The sequence below is a fragment of the Benincasa hispida genome, chromosome 3 (genome assembly GCF_009727055.1).
Source record: "Benincasa hispida cultivar B227 chromosome 3, ASM972705v1, whole genome shotgun sequence".
NCBI classification, from domain to species: Eukaryota; Viridiplantae; Streptophyta; class Magnoliopsida; order Cucurbitales; family Cucurbitaceae; genus Benincasa; species Benincasa hispida.
Genome location: NC_052351.1, coordinates 69,931,361 through 69,953,234, shown reverse-complemented (window position 1 = coordinate 69,953,234; position 21,874 = coordinate 69,931,361). Strand labels below are relative to the sequence as shown.

General features: G+C 35.7%; 2 protein-coding genes across 3 annotated transcripts; one reads left to right on the top strand and one right to left on the bottom strand.

Moving 5' to 3' along the window:
- Positions 1 to 1,276: 1,276 nt before the first annotated feature.
- Positions 1,277 to 14,793, top strand: LOC120072713 (RNA polymerase II transcriptional coactivator KIWI-like). 2 transcript variants are annotated; one of them, XM_039025177.1, is made up of 4 exons: positions 1,281 to 1,540; positions 1,620 to 1,725; positions 14,377 to 14,399; positions 14,504 to 14,793. In XM_039025177.1, exons 1-4 carry the CDS (start codon positions 1,424 to 1,426, stop codon positions 14,570 to 14,572), a joined length of 315 nt encoding a protein of 104 aa, XP_038881105.1. In that variant the 5' UTR covers positions 1,281 to 1,423; the 3' UTR covers positions 14,573 to 14,793. The 2 variants fall into 2 exon arrangements, with proteins under 2 accessions (XP_038881106.1, XP_038881105.1); XM_039025178.1 differs by lacking the exons at positions 14,377 to 14,399; positions 14,504 to 14,793 and adding an exon at positions 2,370 to 2,401 and having other exon boundaries at positions 1,277 to 1,540.
- Positions 14,794 to 14,806: 13 nt separating this feature from the next.
- LOC120072712 (lipase-like PAD4) lies at positions 14,807 to 21,490 on the bottom strand. Its single transcript, XM_039025176.1, has 4 exons — positions 21,356 to 21,490; positions 20,941 to 21,274; positions 15,776 to 16,495; positions 14,807 to 15,693 (listed from the first exon to the last, which is right to left on the bottom strand). The coding sequence occupies exons 1-4, from the start codon at positions 21,373 to 21,375 to the stop codon at positions 14,941 to 14,943; spliced, it is 1,827 nt and encodes a 608-aa protein (XP_038881104.1). The 5' UTR covers positions 21,376 to 21,490; the 3' UTR covers positions 14,807 to 14,940.
- Between the last annotated feature and the right edge of the window lie 384 nt (positions 21,491 to 21,874).

Here is a 21,874-nt window from a genome sequence, read left to right as displayed (position 1 = left end):
TTATGAAATATATGTTTTTAGTACCCTAGCTATGAATCCCGATACTGAAGGTTGTGAAGGTATCAGCGTCACTGTTATTGAAGGAGGCAAAGGCATATAGGGTTGATTCCACCCTAATGTTAAAGGAGACAAAGGTAACCAGGGAAAATCTCTACGTGCATGTAAGATTATTATCAACGCTGTTGGTGATGTAGAATTCCATCTCAACTAAGGTTTCGATGTTGGGAATATGAGCAAAAGAGGCTCTGCCCAACTAAGGTTTAAAAGGGTACAAAGATTTTATATGATTGTTTCATGAGCTGTCTTCAGGGTTTTCAGAGTTATTATTATTATATGTTGGATACTTTATTATTTGACGAGCTTCGTGAGGAGCATGTTTTAACTCTGAAACTATGAGGATATTCAGTTGATATTTGCTTATAAATCTTTCAGTTTGTCATATTATGTTCTAAAGTCTAGAAGTCTATGATTTAAGTGGACTCTGGTTTTCACTAGAGTATTTGAAAGTACGATGTTTATATTTTCCATAAGTACACAAGTTAAGATTTAGAAAGCTGCTTGCAAAATAAATTTCCATAGTAAAAGCTTATGTTCTTAAACGTGCCATTCACTAGGCTCCCCAGCTCAAGCTTTCCAATGTTTTGTCCCCCCTTCCCCCAGGTAGTAGGAGAGTTCTGAAATTCCAGGATTGCGAGTTGCTTGTCAAGAAGGTCCACTCTGCCACCATCATAAAATGTTTGTTAGTTATATGTTGCTTGAGTTGGTCTTTATTTAAATAACCTCTACGGAGGTAGAGTCAGGGCATTGGTCTGTAATAAGCCCTATTCTGAAGGGTGATGTAGTAAATAGAATATCGTGATGATGTAAGTTGTGTTTGGTGTTAGAATTGCCGATGAGCAAATTTACAGGTTTAAGCCTATAGTAATATAGGTTCATAAGATGTGAGTTTAACAGGTTTAGTTGGCAGTAGATGTCAAAAAAGGGTTGACATCTGCTGTCTTCACACTTTCTCTCAAGTTAAAAAGGTAATTTGGGAGAGGATGAATGTCATAAAAGACTTGCTCGAACTCAGACCAAGTAGGTTTCTCACAAAAATTTGATTTGAAATCCACTCAAATTTAGAGGTTCAGACAGGGGTACAGGTAAATGATATCGTTAATAAGTTATGTTCCAAATATAATTTTTCTCTCTCATTTTTTCCCACTTCCAAAGGGAATTAATAATTAATCGTTAGAAATTTAAAATTAGGGTTTAAAAGTTTAAAAAATATGGGTATGTTTGTGGCTTGCACCAAACGCCCCCTATGGGTTTAGTTCCACGTTTTCGTAATAGTACGCCACTTCCGTGGCATTCTGTTGCAGAGTGTTGAAGAGAGCAGAGTTGTGAAGAACACAACCAAAAAATAGCGAAAAAGGAGGAAGAAATGTCTGCAAGAGGAAAGCGAAAGGACGAGGAAGATCACGCATCCGAGGGAGATGCTCCTCCTTCCAAGACATTTAAGAAAGATTCTGACGATACCGATGAAATCGTCGTCTGTGAGGTCTTTCACTTCCTTCCTCCTGTTTTCAGCGCCTTTACCTTGCTATCAACTCTTTAATGCTCCCTTTTTCTTACTGTAGATTTCAAAGAATCGTAGGGTTATGGTCAGGAACTGGCAAGGAAAGATTGTCGTCGATATTCGGGAGTTTTATGTCAAAGATGGCAAGCAGATGCCTGGAAAGAAAGGTTCATCTCATCATTCTCTTCTTTTCTTTATTTCTCAGTGGATGAATTGGCTTTTCGTTTTGGATTTTCAAGTTTGTGGGTTTTTTTTTTCTAGGGTTTATGTTTCACTTTCTTTTCAGTTGCATTTGCATTGGTTTTAGTTTTGAACTGCCAAATGTTGCTCTAGGCAAAATTTTATTGCTAGTATAGGAAAGTTTTTGCTTGCTTCATACCTGTTTCAACTTCATTTTTACTTGGAAGTTTTTTTTTGTTATCGTGGGATCTTTGGGGTAGAGGAACAATAGAGAGTTTTGTGGTGTAGAGAAGGACTTGAGTGAGGTTTGGTTCTTGGTAAGGTTTCATATCTCTCTTTGGACTTTGGTTTCAAAGCCTTTTTGTAATCATCCCCTAGGCAATATTTTAGTTAGTTGGAAACCCTTTCTTCAGTGGGTTTTTGTGGGATTGGTTTTTTGCATGCGGGTTTTCTTTCATTTTTTCTCCATGAAAGTAGTTCTTTACATAAAAAAAAAAAAGAAAAAAAGTGTTTGGGCATTCATTTTACATCAGATATTGTTTACATTTTCTCTATTCTTTTCTCTGGACTTTGCTATAGGGGTTTGGGAATGATGTGTTGAATCTTGCACTTATGGCCTTTATATGTTTAGGTGTTTGTTCCAAGTGAAGAGGAAATATTTTTGGATTTTTGATTGTATGTATTCTTATGAACTTTGGTCTATATTCATTTTATAAATTGTACTTTTCTCTGGACCTCTGCTAGGACATAATTTAGTGAGGTTCCAAATTTACATGATCCACCTACAATTTTGTTTTCCTGATACTTTTCTTATCTAGTTCATGTAAAATAGTTTGTTGGGAATGTTTGAGGAAGAATAAATGTAAAAGGGTTGAAAGTATAGATTGTAAAGGACTGGATGAAAGATTTGAAGAAATAAAGAATGCGGATGGTGAAGAAGAGACTTGAGTGTGCCCAAATTGGTTGTAAACATACCTGAAGTTGTAAAATGGATTTAATACTAAATACACACAAGTCAAACAAGATGTAGGAACATAACAAACAAGTAGAGAGACTAATTAATAGATAACAAAATTAGAGATAGTAAGACACTAAGAAGCACGGGCACCGACACGCGTCGGGGACACGTCGAGTTTCAAAAAAGTAGAACACGAAACGTCGAGGAGCGTTATTTTTTGTTATTAAAAAAATTAAATATATGTCGTGCAATAAACATATTGTGAAATATTCCATTTAAAGACATCATTAACAACCATACAATTCATGAAAATGATGATAATAGTTAAGATGACTAACGGTCCAATATCATAAGTCATAACAAGTTTTAGTAATTAGTTCAACCCCACAAAAGTTACAAAACCACAAAATAGAATCAAAGAAGCCAAGCCTTCTACATATTTTCTTCATTCTTGTCCAATGTCCTTTTAACTACTCGAAGCTTCATTTTGATTACTATCATCGGTAAAAACTATAGCTTCCAATTCTAGTTCGTCCAAAGATAAACTAACTACTTCAAGCATTTCCACATCTTCAAATGAATAAAATGAATCTCTAGCAATGTCCCACATTTTCGTCTCTCCTTCGAAATATTCAGGTGTTCTTTTTGATAAAAGACGTAGATTACTATGGATGTACACCAAGTCTTTTGCACGTTGTGGTGTCATCTTGTTCCTTCTCATGGAGTGCACAAATGAATATGTACTCCAATTTCGCTCACAATACGAGGAAGATGAAGGTTGAACATGTAACTTTATAGCTAGTGACTGTAAAGTTGGAGTAAAGGCACCATGGATGGCCCGCCAACTCTTCAGAGACATATTATATCTATCACGTATTGGAATCATGTTCAACAAACTCTGCAGACATTATATAGAAATTGACAAATTCAATGTTCACTCTTGTGCGCTCATCCTCTGAACTAAGTATCTCTTGATACACTTCATTCTCTCTCTTGATACTTCTAAGTCTTTATGTGGTGGGACTCGAGTCTTTTCTTCTTCAAGCCATTGTGCACTATAATACCTAAATAAAATTATAAAATATACCCAACTTTAGTGTGTGCTTAGGAATTGAAAATATAAAATAAAGATCTAAGATGTCTTAGAATACTTTGGATTTAGAGAATGTGCCAAACAATGGAGAGGAGTGTTATTTTTATTCCAACGATCAATCAAAATTTGATGCACCACTTCATAAAAAGATGAGAATTCATTTGCACGCATTCCTTCATGTCTATAGATTGCCACTTTCACTTTTTCAATCATGGTGTCCCACATATCATATACCAAATGGAGGCAAGGTTTGTCCGTATCACAATCTCTGATCATATCATAAATAGGAATAGTAAAAGAAAGAATATAATCAATCTTATCCCACCAAATAAAGTACCAACTCCTTTACACGTCGTGCTTTCACCATATCATCTTCTTTGTAGCATCCCCATTTATCACTGATGACCATTGTTTGTGAACCACCCTTTAGGGATGACTTTTTTACATACTCCAATCCCGAATCCTCCCAATTTTAGTAGGCGTGCCCTAACTCTTTTATAAGAACCTTTCCTATTATCTTGACAAAAATTACATTGCCAAGAAATATTCCCCCCTTCTTCATTCAATCTTTATTTTTTGTCACATATTGCCATAATGGTTTTGTTTCATCGTTGGTAGTCATTTTTGAATTAATTTCGGTTTTGCTTGAAGATGATTCTGCCATACTAGTTTTAAATAAAACAAAAAGAACAAAATAAGATTTAATGGGAAAAAAAAACAAAACTATTCGAAGAATCATACAAAAATGAGAGATTAAAACAAAAGAAACATAAATGTTCAAAGAAATCAAACAAAAATGGGAGATTAAAAAAAATAGAAACATAAATGTTCAAAGAAATGGAGAAAAGAGCAAAAAAAAAAAAAAAAAAAAGGAAACAAAGAAACCAAATCGGCAGTGAGTCTGAAAGTGAAAGTTGTCGCTGCCCGTTGATTGCAAGTCGCCGGCGTGTTTGGGTGTGGAGATTGTTGGCTGTTTGGAAGGTCGAAGGAATGAAGGTTGGTTGGAGAAATGGAATCCGAGTTGAGATTTTGAGAAATTAAAAGAAAAAACACAATAACCCTAAAAGCTAAGTTTTAGGCTGGGCTGATATTATAAGCTTTCGGGCTTAAAAATGGCAGTTTCATTGTTTTTTTATTTTAATTTTGCAGATTCCGTGCCCTAAACGTGATGTAGCCGTGTCCTTCAAGTGTCCAGCCGTGTTGGGGAGTGTTAGAAAGTTTAAAAAAATAATAAAATGATCGGCGTGTCGGACACGTGTTGGCGGCGTGTTGGGGCGTGTCGGTGTCAGACACTCGGTGTCGGACACGTGTCCGACAGACCGATACTTGGCCATCTTAGGAGTGTCGGTGCTTCATAGGTAAAACACATTGATTGGTAACCCAATTTTTTTTGGAAATGGAAACAAGATTTTTCATTGAATTAATGACAAACATCATGGGGTTTGTCAGTGTTGAACTTGAAATGATACCATGTCTTGGGGAATGGGTTAAGCTTCACGAAATATCTTTGATGTTGGAAAGAAGAGACTTTTGAAGCTATTTGTGAATATTGTGGGAAAAGAAGTTTTGGATATGCCTGATTTCTTGGAGGTTGCGAGGAACCCATTGCAACTTCTCCCAATTGAAATGGAGATTAGATATCCTAAAGCCTGGTTCAAATAGTTGGAGTGTGAAATGTCCGTGGAGGATTTTGAGAAGAAGCAGCTGCAAAAGTCGAGGTGCCTCATTCAGGTTCAACGGTTGGTGTTGAAACTTTAAATGAAGTTGGAGTAGAAGGTGGGCCGAACAATCTTTTCACAATTTATGCTCCACATGGGGTCCAAGTCATAGAAAATTCTGTTGTTGTTGAAAATTACTTAAACAAGTTGCTTTGGGAGGAGAAAGTCAATTGTTTTGATTTGGAAGAGAAGAAGTAGTCAAGAAGACTTGTTCAAATATAAATAGTTAGCTAATTTGATTGATGAAGATGTTGGCACTTGGAAGAGGGGCTTGCATGGAAACATGAAGTTTGAGAATTAAGAGTGTAAAGGGATTTGGAAATATTGGAATTTGTAAGTTCTAGAAATTTATTAAAGGTCGTTGGTAATGAGTTTGGGAGGCTTTTAGTAGTGTTAACAATAGTGTTTTGGGCTTTTAGTAGTGTTAACAATAGTGTTTTGGAAGCTCAAATGTTAGAGGGGGATTAGGTGGAAGAATTGGTGTCAAAGAAGTGGAGAAGGATGTTAGGTATCCGCTCCCCCTGCACAAGAAACACAGGCATAACACACCCAAAATGACACCCAATGCCAGAAAATAGGGTATTAAGCTCACCCTGATACAATATTTTGAGGATATAAACGAGGATAAGAATGAAATAGTCTTAAGGCAGAAATATAAAGAACAACAATCACAAAACAACTCAAAACGCACAAAGTTCACTCGGCTGTTTGACAGACCGTCTCTCCCTCAAAACCTTCACCAAAAAACCTCTTTTCTCCTTCCTCGGGTCATTCCTTCAAATAGGTCCTCGTTGGTCCCTGCCATTGACTTCATGTATCGCACCCCCTATGCGTAATGCGCCTCCAATAGTATTGTTGGTCCCTCCTTCCTTTCCCTGGTTGGTCCTCTCATCTCCTCTCCTCCAACTTCCCTTCTTCCCATTTTGCCCTTCCCTTTCTTCCTTTCGTAAACCTTCATTATTGGAGGTCTTACATCACCCCCGATCTGAAAATTCATCTTGTCCTCGAGACTGTTGATAACATTAAAATTTTCAAATTACCTCTTCATAATCTTGAGATCCCCAAAGACATCATGATTCCAAGACTTAACTCTAGGAGCCCACAATCTTTTCATGAAATGGGATCCTTCCCTATTAGTTGGGACGTACACATTCCACACCATGGGAGAAGAGGATTTAAAAGACCAGTGTTGGGTGGTCTAGAGAATATCTGAAAGACAAGGGCCCTAACTTTGTGAACCTGGAATTTTCCTCTCTTGAAATTGGAAGAGTTAGGTTTCGACAATCAGAAGAAGGGTTCTATGTTGGTTGGTTTTCTTGATTATTTGAAAAAAGAAAGGTTACTATATTATCACAGATTCCACGTGGAAAGAAGATAAAATAGGACCAAAGAGATTGAAGTTGCTACAGGTGGCAGAGAATATCAAATTTAGTGTCCAAGGTTAATGAAAGAGAGAGGTGTTGGAGGGAAGCACAGAAAACATACTTTTTGTTCTTGCCTTGAGGAGATTTTAGTTTTCCTAGGAGGTTTTGTCAGGAACATTTTTAGCAGTTCCTTTTTGTTGGGTTGTGTTCTACGTTTTCGGCTATGAGAGTTTTACGGCTTTTCTTGTCATTTTTAATTGGAATGAGGATCTTTGCATACTCCTAAAGGAATTTTGTACCTTTTAACTTGTCATGAGGAAGTTTCAAAAACATAACCATTCCTCTTGGCTGTAGGTTTGATATGGAGAAGTATTCAAAAGTTTTGAAAGTTGAGACACTCATGTATTTTCTGTACTTCTCACCAAAACCACTACTTAGAAGAATATCCTCACTCAGCTTGTAGGTGTCTTCCGTTTAGAAAACTTGGTGACTTTCCTGGTGAAGGTAATCTAGCTTGTTTACCGACGACAACAAGTTCACAATATTTTACTGGACTGGAGTCCTTTTATGTAGATTATGGTTTGGCTCATTTTTTTATGTGAGCTTCTCTTTTTTCCCTACAGGCCTACCCTACTTTGCCACAAGAAGGCATCAAACCCTCTCAATGTATAGACGACACCTCCAACCAACTGTTGGGTGATTAATTCTCTTTTTGTCCTTCCTACTATGTGTATATGAACTATAACATTACAAAATGGTGCAAACTTATTTTTTATTTGATGAAAAATAGAGTAGGGAAAAGAAAACAACACACCAAAGATTTACGTGGAAAACCCTAATTAGGGAGAAAAACCAAGGGATAAAGGGATTCTTATTAGAAAACTGATACAATGGAATACAGTAGACCAACAACTTAAATAGAGAACAGGGAAACCCTAGGGTACAATGAAAAAGATAAAATTGTCTCTAGAGTGCAAAACCCTAATTTCAACACTCCCCCTCAAGTTAGGGCGTAGATGTCAATAAGTCCCAACTTGTTCACACATGCGTCAAACAACTGTCTGGAAAACCCCTTTGTTAGGACATCTGCAATTTGTTGATTGGAGGGAATATAAGGAACACAAATGTTGCCACTATCGAGTCTTTCCTTGATAAAGTTCCGGTCAATCTCCACATGCTTTGTTCTGTCATGTTGAACAGGGTTGTTTGCTATGCTTATGGCTGCTTTATTATCACATTAGAGTTTCATTGGATTGGTATGCTCTTGATCAAGGTCTTTCAAGACATTTTCAAGTCAGATCTCTTCACAGATTCCCAGACTCATGGCCCTGTATTCAGCCTTAACACTGCTTCTGGCAACAACACCTTGTTTTTTGCTTCTCCATGTAACAAGATTGCCCCATACAAAGGTACAATATCCTGATGTTGATTTTCTGTCTACTACAGATCTTGCCCAATCAGCATCGGTGTAAGCTTCGATACAACGTTTTTCAGTTTTCCTGAACATCAAGCCTTTCCCTAGAGAAGTTTTCAGATATCTCAAAATGCACTCTACTGCCCTCATGTGTTCTTCGTATGGTGACTGCATGAACTGACTTACCATACTTACTGCATAAGAGATGTCGGGTCTAGTATGAGAAAGATATATTAATTTCCCAACAAGTCGCTGATATCTTTCTTTGCTCACTGGAATACTTTTACTCATTTTACTCATATCAATTGGTTTACACCCCGTCATACCTGTTTCCTTGAGCAGGTCCAGAGTATACTTTCGTTGGGAAACTGAAATTCCTTCTCTTGATCGAGCTACTTCTATTCCGAGGAAGTATCTTAGTTTTCCAAGGTCCTTGATCTCGAATTCCTCAGCCATCTTTGCCTTCAATCGGTCAATATCTGAGGTATCATCATATGAAATAACAATGTCATCAACATAAACAATCAAAACTGCGATTTTCCCGGATACAGACCTTTTAGTAAACAGAGTATGATCAGAATGACCCTGTTTATATCTTTGAGACTTTACAAACATAGTAAATCTGCCAAACCAAGCCCTTGGTGACTGTTTTAGCCCATATATGGACTTTCTCAATCTGCAAACTCGGTGATCAAACTGTTTCTCAAATCCTGGGGGGAGACTCATGTAGACTTCTTCCTCCAGTTCTCCATTGAGAAAAGCATTCTTCACATCAAGCTGGTGAAGGGGCCAATCCTTATTAACTGCAATAGAAAGGAGGACCCGAACAATATTTAGCTTTACAACTGGCGAAAAGGTCTCTGAATAATCAACCCCAAACGTCTGAGTAAAACCCTTCGCCACTAATCTGGCTTTGTATCTGTTAACAGTTCCATCGAGCTTATATTTTATTGTGAACACCCATTTACATCCGACTGCTTTATGACCATTTGGAAGATTGACTTGATCCCACGTATGATTTTTCTCAAGAGCTTTCATTTCTTCCATAACTGCTGCTTTCCATTCAGGACTTTCCAATGTTGTGTGTAGGTATCACCACTGTGTCTAGGCTTGTAGTGAGGGCCTTGAATTCAGAAGATAAATTACTATAGGACAAGTAACTTTGCAACGGATATTTAGTACATGATCTCGTACCTTTCCTTAGGGCACTCGGAAGATCAAGGGATTCATCTCTATCTTTATTTCTTCTGACGTACTGCATTCTCCCTCCGGTTCTGTTATTTTTCCACTCTTAACATTTTTTCCAGCGGGAATAAGGGAAACTTCTTTTCCAGGTTCTACCATGTCCTCAAGAATCACACACTCATCTGTCTCTGCACCATCATCAACCTCAATCACATCCCTGCTGGCATTATCTTCCCTGCTTTTGCTCTCAACATTTTCAACACAAGCATCAGTATTATCACATTTATTATCATGATCAGGGATAGGACTACTAGTACCTGGAACTGATCTCTGTTCAGACTCATGAATTGGAGCCGGAGAGATAACAGGTGGCGCTATTTCCTTCCTGAGATTATTTCTATAGTATGTGATCCAAGGGACTTGTTCAGTTGGGAGGATAGGTGCGTTGGTATTGAGACATCAAGGATGGGTTCAGGTTCAGGTAAGGCAGAAAGGCTGGGACTCTAATTGGTTTCTTCACTGGAATGCTCCCCTTGAAGAGAACCATTGGGAAAAAATGGATGATCTTCGAAGGTCACATCCATAGAGACAAAGTATTTTCTGGAAGGAGGGTGATAACATTTTACCCACGTTGATGTAGAGGGTACCCTAAGGAGTAAACTTGGTACGGTTAGGTCTGTGTGTATGGATGAACACCACACAGCCAAAGACACGAAGGGGTACATCAGAAAGAAGTCTGGAGTTGGGGTAAGACTCTTTGAAGAAATCTAATGGGATTTGGAATTTTAGGACCCGGGATGGCATGTGGTTTATTAGATGGGTTGCTGTCAAGATAGCATCACCCCATAAATAAGAGGGAAGAGAGGTTGACAACATAAGAGAGCGAGCAACTTCGACCAGGTGACGGTTTTTCCGTTCGGCCACTCCATTTTGTTGAGGAGTGTATGCACAGGAACTCTGATGGACAACACCTTTGGAGATAAGGAATTCTCGTAAGGTGTTACTAGGGTATTCTTGACCATTATCACTCCTGAGAATAGCGATTCTAGCGTTGAACTGGGTTTCTATGGAATTGTAAAATTGTTGGAAAACTGAAGTGACTTCTGATTTATCTGTCAGAAGGAAAACCCAGGTTAGATGAGTATGATCGTCAATAAAGGTTACAAATCAACGCTTCCTAGTTATGGTAGTGACTGGTGAAGGACCCCAGACATCGCTATGGAATAGAGTAAACAGTTTAGAGGGTTTATAGGGATGAGAAGAGAAAGAAACACGAGGCTGTTTTTGCCTGGACACACACATCACATTTCAATTTAGAAATATTAATATTGCGAAAAAGATGAGGAAACAAATAGTTCATATACTGGAAATTAGGATGGCCAAGACGATAATGCCACAACATATAATCAGTTTCAGAAATGGAAAAATGAGAAGAAAACAAACTAATCCTATCACATAGCCTAAAGGAAGCTTCTTCAGTAGGGAAATAGAGTCCCCTGTCATGCTGGGCAGTGCTAATCGTCCTCCCCGAGGTCAGATCCTGAAAAACAATATCATCAGGTGAGAAACTAACACGACACTTCAAATCTCTTGTTAGTTTACTAATAGATAACAGATTGTAATACACTTTTGGCACATGCAACACATCTTGGAGTATTAAGCCGACAAAGGGTGACACTCGTCCTTTTCCAGCAACAGGAGCAAAGGACCCATCTGCAATTCTTATTTTTTCATTTCCAGCATCAGGTTGATGAGATAAAAATTGATTAGAAGAACCAGTGAGGTGATCTGTGGCTCCTGAGTCTAATATCCACGGTTTATTACCAGTTATACTCACAAGACCAAAAGATTGAAAAGTACCTGTATGGGCGATCGTACTTACACCCACTGTAGTAGTGTTCTGAGTAGTTTCCTGGTTCTGTGTCTGAGTATCTTTAGTAACAGATTCACCTACGAGAGCCCGACTTTCGTTTCTTACCATCAGGCGGTTGGTCGTGGAGTTTCCAGCACTGATCTTTAGTGTGCCAGGGTTTTTTGCAATGTTTTCGCATACTGGGGGCGGCTTACTGTTCTATTTATCTTGTACAGGGCCTGATGTTTTGAAAACAGCGGAATCTGTTGGTGTTACAGGTGTACTGTTCATGGCTCTCGACCTATCTTCTTCCAGGCGAACTTCAGAACAGACCTCCATTAGGGATGGTATAGGTTTGGTCCCCAGTATATGACTGCGCACTGTATCAAATTTAGAGTTGAGTCCCGCAAGAAAGTCATACACGCGATCCGTTTCTTCAGACTGATAATGTAACACTCCTCCACACGGACAGTTCCAAATCATCTCACGGCACAAATCCATCTCTTGCCACAACAGAGATAGCTTGTTAAAGTAAGCAGTAACGTCCATCGTTCCCTGTTTGCATTCATGAACCTGCTTACGTAGATTATATAACCGTGTGGCATTCTGTCTCATGGAGTAGAGTTTCTGGGCTGCCTCCCAAATATCACGGGCTGTAGCTGCATACAATAAAGGTTTCCCAACCTGAGGTTCCATACTTCCAATTAAAATCGACCTCAACAAAGAATCCTCTCCTTTCCACATTCGTTCTTGGGGATCACCGATCCTTGGTTTTGGTATTTCACCTGTCAGATATCTAAATTTATGACGACCCTCCAGGGCCATTTTAGTAGATTGAGACCAAGAGAAGTAATTATCACCATTCAACTTTTCTCCTATAACAATTTGCCTATAGTTCCAGAACATAAATTTGAGGGGTAAGTAGGGAACGAAGATACCGAGTTTTCAGGGTATGGTTGGATCTTGGATGTCGATCCTAGGGCTTCCCCAATAGCAGCGAGCTGCTGCTGAAACATCTCGTTCTGTCGATTAATCTGCAACTGCAACTGGGTAACTTGATCTTGGATTATATTTCCTTGGTTCTGGTGGTATGACGAAGAGTCACCCCTTCCAAATTCATCCGTGATCGGCAAAAACTGCCCTATTCGGTTGCTCATACCCGGCTGGAAAATACCCATAGTTCTCCCATCTGTCCTTTGGTGCGACATAGGTTGAGATGAGACTCCGATCTGAGATGAGAAGGCCGGCAGCACACGGAAACTTGACTGATCGGCGCTGGGCATCACGGTTCTGGACTGGTCGGCAGTGGGGATAGTAAATCGGGGCTCTAACAGATGGAAATTGGCAGTGGGCATCACAGATCTGGACCTGTCGCCGATGGGTACATCAGATCGGGGCTCCAAGCCGTCGGTCGGCACCGTCTGAGATCGGTCAAACAGGATTCAAGTGGCCGGTTGCGTTTGCGTGCGTCCAAACTGGGTAATATTGGCTGGTTCGCTGGTGTCTTCATCTGCGCGTGGCTGGATCGGGTGGGTAGCGGCTGGTTCGCTGGTCGCCGGTCGCTAGGTCTGGCGGCTAGTTGTTGGGTCTGCGAAGGAGATGGCCGTCGGTGGGTAGGGCGGCGGCAGTTGGTCTTCACGGAAGTGGGGAAGAAGGGTTTGGAAGTACCTGTTGATGGCTTTTTGGATAATATTGGTTATATCTGGGTTATTGGTTTGGGATTCTCCTGTTGGATTTTCCTCAATGGTGGCCAGGATTTCGTCTCCATATTCTGATACTGATGAAAAATAGAGTAGGGAAAAGAAAATAGCACACCAAAGATTTACGTGGAAAACCCTAATTAGGGAGAAAAACCACGGGATAAAGGGATTCTTATTAGAAAACTGATACAATGGAATACAGTAGACCAACAGCTTAAATAGAGAACAGGGAAACCCTAGGGTACAATGAAAAAGACAAAATTGCCCCTAGAGTGCAAAACCCTAATTTCAACATTATTTTTAAATTTGGACTTGCTGAGATGTTACTAGGGACAAGAGCATACATGCGAGCACTCATTTGTTCTATCTGTAGCCAAGCTTGACACAAGATAAGATAGGAAAACACAAAATATTTTGGATCCCACGTGTAAAGCTGATGTAAATTTGATCACAAGAGTGTTTCTCCTAATGAAAGATTACGCAATAAAAACACTGATAGGCCTCTGTTGTAAATGCCTCTCCAAGAAAGTGAAAAAGGGGAATAATTTGCTATTACTATTAGAGGGTCATGGGTAAGGTATTTGCAATTTTGGTAGGGTAATTGAGTATATGTTCAATCCCTCAGTTTGAACTTCTGTGGCTAAGGACTTTTAGTGTTTATGCATTATCTCATTCTTCTAAATTGGGGTTTTTTTTTGGTAGTTAGTCTTTTGTTCTTCGGCCATTTTGTTTTCCTAGTCTTGTATATTATTTCATTTGTTCTTGATGAAAGTTGCCCTTTTCATTTTTCTTTGATGATTAACCAACTTAACATTTGAAAAAAAAATGGAAACATTCAAGAAAAAAGAGAGCCCACTTCTTTGGAGACTTTGGTTTGAAAGAAATGCCACAATTTTTCGTAGTCAAGAAACTAACAGGGATAGTTTTGGGATTCAGTCACACTTTTTACATCTATGTGGTCCTCTACTTCAAAATTCTTTTTGTAATTTTAGCTAACGTAGAAGTTAGATCTACACCAGTTGGGCTCCTTTTTTGTAACCCGTGTATGGGGATATCTCATCTCCCCCTTTCTTTAGTCTCTCTTTGATTATTGAAAGTCTTGTTTCTTACCAAAGGGGCAAAAGAAAAAAGATAAAAAATTGGCCTTTGCAGTTAAAAAAATGTTGCTAACAATGAACTTACGTTGATAAATTAGTCATGCTTTTCGTTCCAAGTTATCCATTGTTGATTTCACTCTCGATCTCTTTTTTATCAGCATTAACTTGCCATAGACGATATGATTGATGTGTGGATTGCATATAATACTGCAAATGCAGAAGTTGAGTATGCTTTTTTATTTTCTTTTTGTTTCCAGGCATCTCGCTATCCTTGGATCAGGTATGCACCTATATTATTTTCTTGAGCTCTAATTTTTTCTTGTGCTTTTTTGTTTTAGAAAAAAGAATTATCTTCTGCTTTTTACAATGGTTGTCTTTCTGTAGTGGAACGTTCTCCGAAATCATGTAGAAGAAATTGACAAGGCTGTTAATGAAAACTCGTCAGGCGATTAGAGCAGGCATCTTTTGTTGATATTAGTTGCAAATGTATCGCTTCCTAGGGTTATTCTGCTTTATGATGACGTAACTGAGACCTTTGTACAGCTAATGGGCTTGTTTTTGGTGGAAATGAAGACCAGAGAGCATGTATATTAGCATTTGTATTGGATTGACATTTTGAATCGTAGACCAGAGACATGATATTATTATAATATAGTATGGCATAACTGACAACATTACTATTCTCAATTAGTAGATAATTGGGTATCAAATTGACATTTTCACCAATAATCTGATTAGGTTACAGCAATTTTAAAAGATACTTAGTCCAAGGTGCTAACTACTTTGAATCTCTTTGCCATAAAATTCTAACTACTTAGTTATTACATATTTAGCTTCAATGCCCTCAGTTCTTGAGCCCACAAAGTGTAGCTTGAATTCTTTGCTACAACATCTTTAGAAACCTCCTTTCTTTCAATCAATCCTCTGGCATACCTTTCAAAGTTATCTAGACTTTTCCATATTGGGGCCAACTTTCTCACATCTCCTTCACATTTAATTCTTTCCAGTAGGTCTTTTGCTTCCTCCAACCTTGCCCAAAAGCATGAATCTTGAGTCAAGCTTGCATATTTCATCCTCTGAGTATTCCCTTCCTCTGTAACTTCTCTCCCTTTCCACCATTTGTCAAAAATCTCATATCTTCTCTCCCTTCCGTATTTCAAATAATGACCATGGACAATGTGCTTATCACGACGATAATATTCGGCAATGTCCAATGGCTCTACCAGGAGTTTGTAGAAATGTGAAGCATTGACCCACTTTGCCCTTGTGTTAAAATCTGGAGGAAGCTCATTGTACTCCCACATGTCGATCACTCTGTTCCAGAATGTTGCGAGCTTGTGCCTGTTCATGTTTACTCGAGCATGTCTTACCGAAGCATCTACTTTCTTGAAGCAATCGTAGTAACCCAGTTGGTCATCTGCTTCATCACAAGAGACTTTATACCATTCTATCTCAGCTCTGTAAGGTGTAATCTTCGATAAGCTTATAGCTAGTTTTGCCGCATTCAAGTTCGGTGTTTGTCCTATTCTCCTTGCCGTTCTCAAGCTATGTTCGGCCATTCGAGCAACTTCATCCTGCAATTTTGAAATAAACTCTAGTTAGTTCTAAAATCTAAGTTGTAGGTTCTGTTATAAGGAAAGTTTTAAGGTTTATTACTTGGAAAGGTATTCCTGCTGACTGCAATGCTAGAGCAAGCCCTGCTTCATAGCTTGAATTAGGAAGACACTCTGAGGTGAAGCTTTTCCTCTCTATATATTGAACTCCAACTTTTTTCACATGATCTCCATAGTTGAGATGGTCCTCAATGCTCAAGTTTGGGGCACTTGTTTTGAGCATCAAATCGAGCATCTTCAGAACTGATATGGCATTATCCAAACAAATGGCACCATGTTTCGAGCAAAAGAAGAAGTTCCCAAATGGCCAAAGCTGACTTTGTACCGACCCCTCTAACCCTGGGTTAGATATCATGTTGGAGTGAGCCAATACGACCTGGAAGAGCTCGTCTTTCTCTCTTTCTGTCAATTGGGTAGCAAGCTTCCCAAAGTGTGGAGAGGCCATTGACAAATGCCAATATCTAAAAAGGATATGGAGTTTAGGGGAGAGAGAGGAAAGTGGAGTAGAGAGAAGCCTTGGCATAATGTCGTGGTTCGAGATGACATGGCAGAACTTGCCGCACCATCGTTCTCTTTGAATGGCTCTCGAAAGGGACTCGTTGCCTATCAATGGGGAGCCAAAGGTGATGCATAGAATTGGGTGATGAATTGTTTTGGGGTGAAAGAAAGAGAGCAGCCAAAGTGTACACAAAGTGGCTGCTGCTCCTCCAAGTGAATGACCTGTAATTACTATTGACTTGCTTTTCTCCAATACTCTTGTCGTCTGCAACATTTGAGATTGTGAATGGTATATACCAATAATACTTTTCAAAACACACACATATATATAAGCCTAGGCTTCTAATTGAAGGTCTTTAGGCCTTCCTGAGTCGGTTCAAAGGAAATTAATGAGCATATCAATTTCTCTTTGTACACAGGAAGGGAAAAGGTTTAAAGAAAATCAATGGAACAACAATAAATATCTTTTCAGCTTACCAACATAATATAATTTTTTAAAAATAGTTAATGCAGCTGATTTGAACATAATGTAGTTGTTCATTGTACATCTTTTTGCAGGTTAAAGGTTTCGATTATTAAAAGAAAGGAATGAAGTCAAATAAAATAAGTTAAATCCACCCAAATAAATGAGAAAAATAGTCTTTAAGTTTTGAGTTTAATTTTCATTCGATCCTTAGGGTTTCAAAATGTTATACATATAATTCTTATGTTTTAAGGTTGGTTTCAAATTACTTCCTCAGTTTTAAAATATTACTTTTTTATTTTTGAGATTTGAACTTTATTTTATTTTGGTTCTTGGTTTCAAGATTTACATTTTTAACCTTGATTTTTCATTAAATAATTGGTGCTTATTAATTAATTTAAATGAAATAAATAGTATAATTTACTTAGTTTTGCTATATTTGAAAATTCACTTCATAATTATTTTAAATTAATTAAGACATTGACACAAATGGTTGAAAGTGAGTATTTAATGTATAATAAATATTGAATTTAATGATCAAATCAAAATAAAATTCAAATCTCAAAGTCAAAATTGTAACATTTTGAAATCTAAAGACTAAATAAAAGTTGAACCCAAAACTTGGGACAAATATGTACTTTTATCCAAATAAATTTCACAATTCTTTTACTTTTTAAAAACTCGGGTTAATATTAAGATAGTTTTGAAAAATTGAAGCACGAGACGAAGAAAAAGAATCACTAATTTTGAAAATATGAGAAATTCATCGAACTTGTACGATTATTAAAAATTAAAAAGTAGCTAACTCATTGATACTTGATATGACATTCTTCTCTAGAGATTGGAGATTCGATCTTCTATCTTAGTCGTACTAATAAAATAAAAACTAAACTAAACACATCTAAATTTTCTCTTGATCGAAGAATGGTCCAAATGTACTCATCTAACTTTCTTGTGTAGTTTCCTTTTAATTTCCATTGCTTTTCAATCTATTTTTATTATAAATAAGAAAAGGAATTATATTTTTGGTCCAAAGAAGCTTTCACATTTTACACTATCTTTTGCAATCAATCATTAATTTCTTTCCCAATGAAACTTTAATATAAAAAAAAAAAATAGGAAAAGAAAAAGAATGAAAAAAAAAGAACCATATATCTTAATGATATTGACATTGGCCAAGGTTGGTAGAGGAAAAAGTGTGAAAGAAATTCAAACGCTATTTATCTACATCTCAATTAGTGTTAAGAAGTTTCTACCGACTTTCTAACGTTTATTTTCATAATAAATGAATGATTATTACTAGTTTTTCACAAAAATATGTCGTCGATAAGAGTTCATTTGGTAAGGCTTAGAAGAATTCTCTCTTTCTTCTCCCTCCTGAAAACTGTTGAAAATCTTTTCAAATATAACAAAATATCATTTTCTGTCTTTAAAAACTTATTTTTATTTTTGAAATTTGGTTAAAAATGCAACTATTATATTTAAGAAAGATGCAAATCATTGTAAGATACGAGGAGAAAATAGGCTTAATTTTTTTAAAAAATGAAATGGTTACCGAATGTGATCTTAGTTTTCCATTTTGTTAAAAGAATTTTTTACTTTAATTTTTTTTTTTATAAAATTTTAAAACTAAACTTTTTGATAGTTCTTTATTGAAATGATTGAGATTTCAATTTTCTTTTTGGCTTTAGAGACATAAAGGGAACTCTTTTTTTTTTTTCCTATTAAAAATGAAAAATAATCAAACTCAACAACTAAGAATAAACTTTTAAAAAGCTTCAGGCCCAGTTCATCACAATTTAAACATTATATTAAGCTATTTGCCTTTTTTTTTCCCCCCTTCTTCAACCCTTCTTAAAATAGTTTTACAGTCAATGGTCAAATTACAAAAACAAGATAAATTAGATTATTAAACAAGATATGTCATCAATGAAAAACTTAATATCATACTACATTTTAAAAATTACAAAACTAATAATAATAATAATTAAAAAATAATATTCACCACTTTCCCAATTTTCCATTCAAACTTCAAAGTATTATTTGGTGAATTAATGTAGACTTTCTAAGTCCCTTTCCCAGACTTGTAGTCAACCAGACCACATTTGGTCCAAAAATTCATAATTCAAATGTCATTATAAATGTAAATAACAATAATTATATAATTATTAGATTTTATATTTGGTTCCTCTAGTTTTTCTTTCTAAATTATATTGAATTTTTATAGGTCCAATTAAGCTAACTATAAATATATGGACAATGCTTGGATGTATCTACCCAGCATGTATCTAAGTATATTTATTTTTAATTTTAAAAAATTTCAAAAATCTTGAAAATATTTTTTAATAGTTTCTAAAATTTAGATGTAAAAAAAGAAACTGTCACGTACAACATTCATCATGTGGGAGTCTTGAATTTATTAAAAAATGATTATTAAAATATATAAAATAATTTAAATTAATAATTAAGTTATTTTTATATCTAATTATTATTAGAATTTAAAGTTATATCCTGAAAAATTGATGATATGAGTATTATATCCTATATCATAGATATCCAATTAATACTAATATCAATGTCGTTATCGACAAACGTATATATAATTTATATTAATTATGATTCAAACTATGTTGAGTTAGGTTGACTTTGACAAATGAAAAATATTTTAGAGAATCTAATTTTTATTCATAAAATACATTAATTTTATTTTACATGTCTAAATTATTAATTGAAGTTATAAAGTACGTTAAATTACATATTCAACTCATAAACATCGATTTTTTTTTTTCTAATTGGTCTTCAATTTTAAAAACTACAAATTTCGTTTTCTATGCTTTTAAATTTTTTAAAATTCAAAGATCTACTAAAAACAAAACAAAATAAAAAGTTAGGATTCCATTAAACATAAAATTAAATTTTATATCTAATGAATCAATTAATTTTTAAAAATTTTAAATTTGTCAGGGAACTACAAAAAATTGAAAATTTAAGAACCTATTAAATATTTTTGAAAGTTCGATAACCAAATAGACACACGTCTTAAAGTTATCATAAACATATTTTAACCTAAAAACTATAACCATTTTCGTTATTATCATTGTTTTGCCAATTGCTTAATAGGCACGACTACCTTCAAACACATATAATAAAGTGCTCATGCGTGCATATATTAAAAAGAACAAGATGTATCCATTTCTGTGCATCTTCGTTCTAATTAAAAAAAGAAAAATAAAAATAAAAAATAAAGAATAAAAAATTGAAAATACATTGGTTGCTAAGATAGGCATTGACAATTGGGTTGGCCGCAAAATAAATATTGGCTAAATATGTCAAATGGTTCATAATTATAGTTCTCAATTTCATTTTAATATTTAATATTCTCAAATTTATCTTTTAATATATTGAAAATCTTTAATCAATCCTTTAAAAAACATAGTCAAAATTTGTAATCAAATAATTGACTGTCACTAAATTATTGTTTGATATAATCGACATGGGTAACTTACAAGGATTTTATTTTTATTTTTATTTTTTTTCATATAGTATGTCCAAATTTCGAATTTAGGTTAATGATTTTTTTTTGTTAACAAAATTTGCACCAAATGATCTAACTAAAAGATTTGTCAATATGTGGCATACCATTTTGATAGATGTATTTTGAAATTTGTTAAATTTTAGTTCATATCATTTTAAATTTTTTATTTTAGCCTCTATCATTTTAATATATCTTAAATTTAGTACAAATTGATTGTTTATTGTATTTTTTCAATTCTTAATTTTAAAATCTTTATTAACATTTTATAAATAAATTTTAAAAATATATTTATATATTATATTTCTTATCTAAAAATTAGCTTCAAATAATAAAATTTAAGATTTATTGAAAACAGAGCAAATAAAATTGAATAGATTGAAGAGTAATGATTAGGCTGGAGCTAATTCGATGCTCAATTTTCTTTACACACTAAAAAAATTTGAAAAATGACGAGGATACTGCGAGAATGTCAAATCGGAAAAACAAAATAAAAAAATTTGTCACATGATATACTGTTACTTGATGATTGGACGTTGCTTGAGTTGTAGTTACCGTAGTACTAGAAATTCCGTAGCCCATGCTTTACTGAAGTTAGTTTATTTTATTTTATTTATTATTATTATTATTTTTATATTAAGATTCAAAGTATAAAGATTGGTAAACAAAAAAAAAAAGTAAATGGTTAAAATTTGGAAGAGATTTGAAAACTGACCTTTTCAAGAAGATTCTGATGAGTGTAAATATCAACAAACATCTTGAGGATGCCGGAATCCGCCATGGCCGGTTCCCGGAGCTCCTGACGGTGGCGGTTCAACGGCAGAAACATCTCCTCAACTCCCCCAGCATCCAACGCCACCAACTCTCTTCCATCGCCGCATTTCGGAAGAACTTGGACACCGGAGAAAGCAAGATAAGCCACATCTCCAATCACCTCCGCCGTGAAACTCTCCGGCGCGGCGGAGTTGGCGGCGGCGCAGAGCCTCCAGGACTGCAGAAGCAGAGGACTTGAACCCAAAAGAGCGGCCATAATCTCACAACTCTCGAATCTACAAAGAAAAGAAAAAGGAAATTGGGAATTGAAAAGAAAGTTGAAAAGTTGTAATTAGAAAAAAGTTGAATGAATCTACGTTGAAGCTTCGGACTCCATGGATGCAAATTCAAAGCTCTCTGTTTTCTCCTCCTCTCTCTCTCTGACTCTTGAAATTGAGTGGAAATGTGGTGACAATTGGTAGAGGGAACTTTGTTTTTCTTTCTTTTTATATATTCTCAGATCTTTTTATTATAAATGATTTTTGTCTTAGTATATAATTATTAAAGTTAGGTAATCATGTAGGTTTTTATTTTTGTTTTTGAAAATTAAGTCTATAACTACTATTTTCCCTTTCAAATTTCTTCATTTATTATTTACTTTTTACCAATGATTTAAAAAATTAAGTCAAATTTTAAAAACTAAGGCCTCATTTGATAATCGTTTAGTTTTTTGTTTTTGTTTTTTAAAATTAAGTTTATTTTACTCACATTTCTTACGATGATTTGCATCTTTATTAAGTACAATTGTTAAATTCTTAGCCAAATTCCAAAAACAAAAACAACTTTTGTAGTTCTTAAAATTTGGCTTTGGAAGTGGAAGTAGTGTCTATAGACTT

What these genes read in the sequence shown, in the direction of transcription:
- LOC120072713 (XM_039025177.1), top strand. Translation starts at nt 1,424, where the DNA reads ATGTCTGCAAGAGGAAAGCGAAAGGACGAGGAAGATCACGCATCCGAG. An exon ending in GCAGATGCCTGGAAAGAAAG is followed by an intron (nt 1,726 to 14,376) that starts GTTCATCTCATC and finishes TTTTGTTTCCAG; the next exon opens with GCATCTCGCTATCCTTGGAT. An exon ending in TCTCGCTATCCTTGGATCAG is followed by an intron (nt 14,400 to 14,503) that starts GTATGCACCTAT and finishes GTCTTTCTGTAG; the next exon opens with TGGAACGTTCTCCGAAATCA.
- LOC120072712 (XM_039025176.1), bottom strand. Translation starts at nt 21,375, where the DNA reads ATGGAGTCCGAAGCTTCAAC. An exon ending in ATGGAGTCCGAAGCTTCAAC is followed by an intron (nt 21,275 to 21,355) that starts GTAGATTCATTC and finishes TTTTCTTTGTAG; the next exon opens with ATTCGAGAGTTGTGAGATTA. An exon ending in CAGCAGGAATACCTTTCCAA is followed by an intron (nt 15,694 to 15,775) that starts GTAATAAACCTT and finishes TCAAAATTGCAG; the next exon opens with GATGAAGTTGCTCGAATGGC.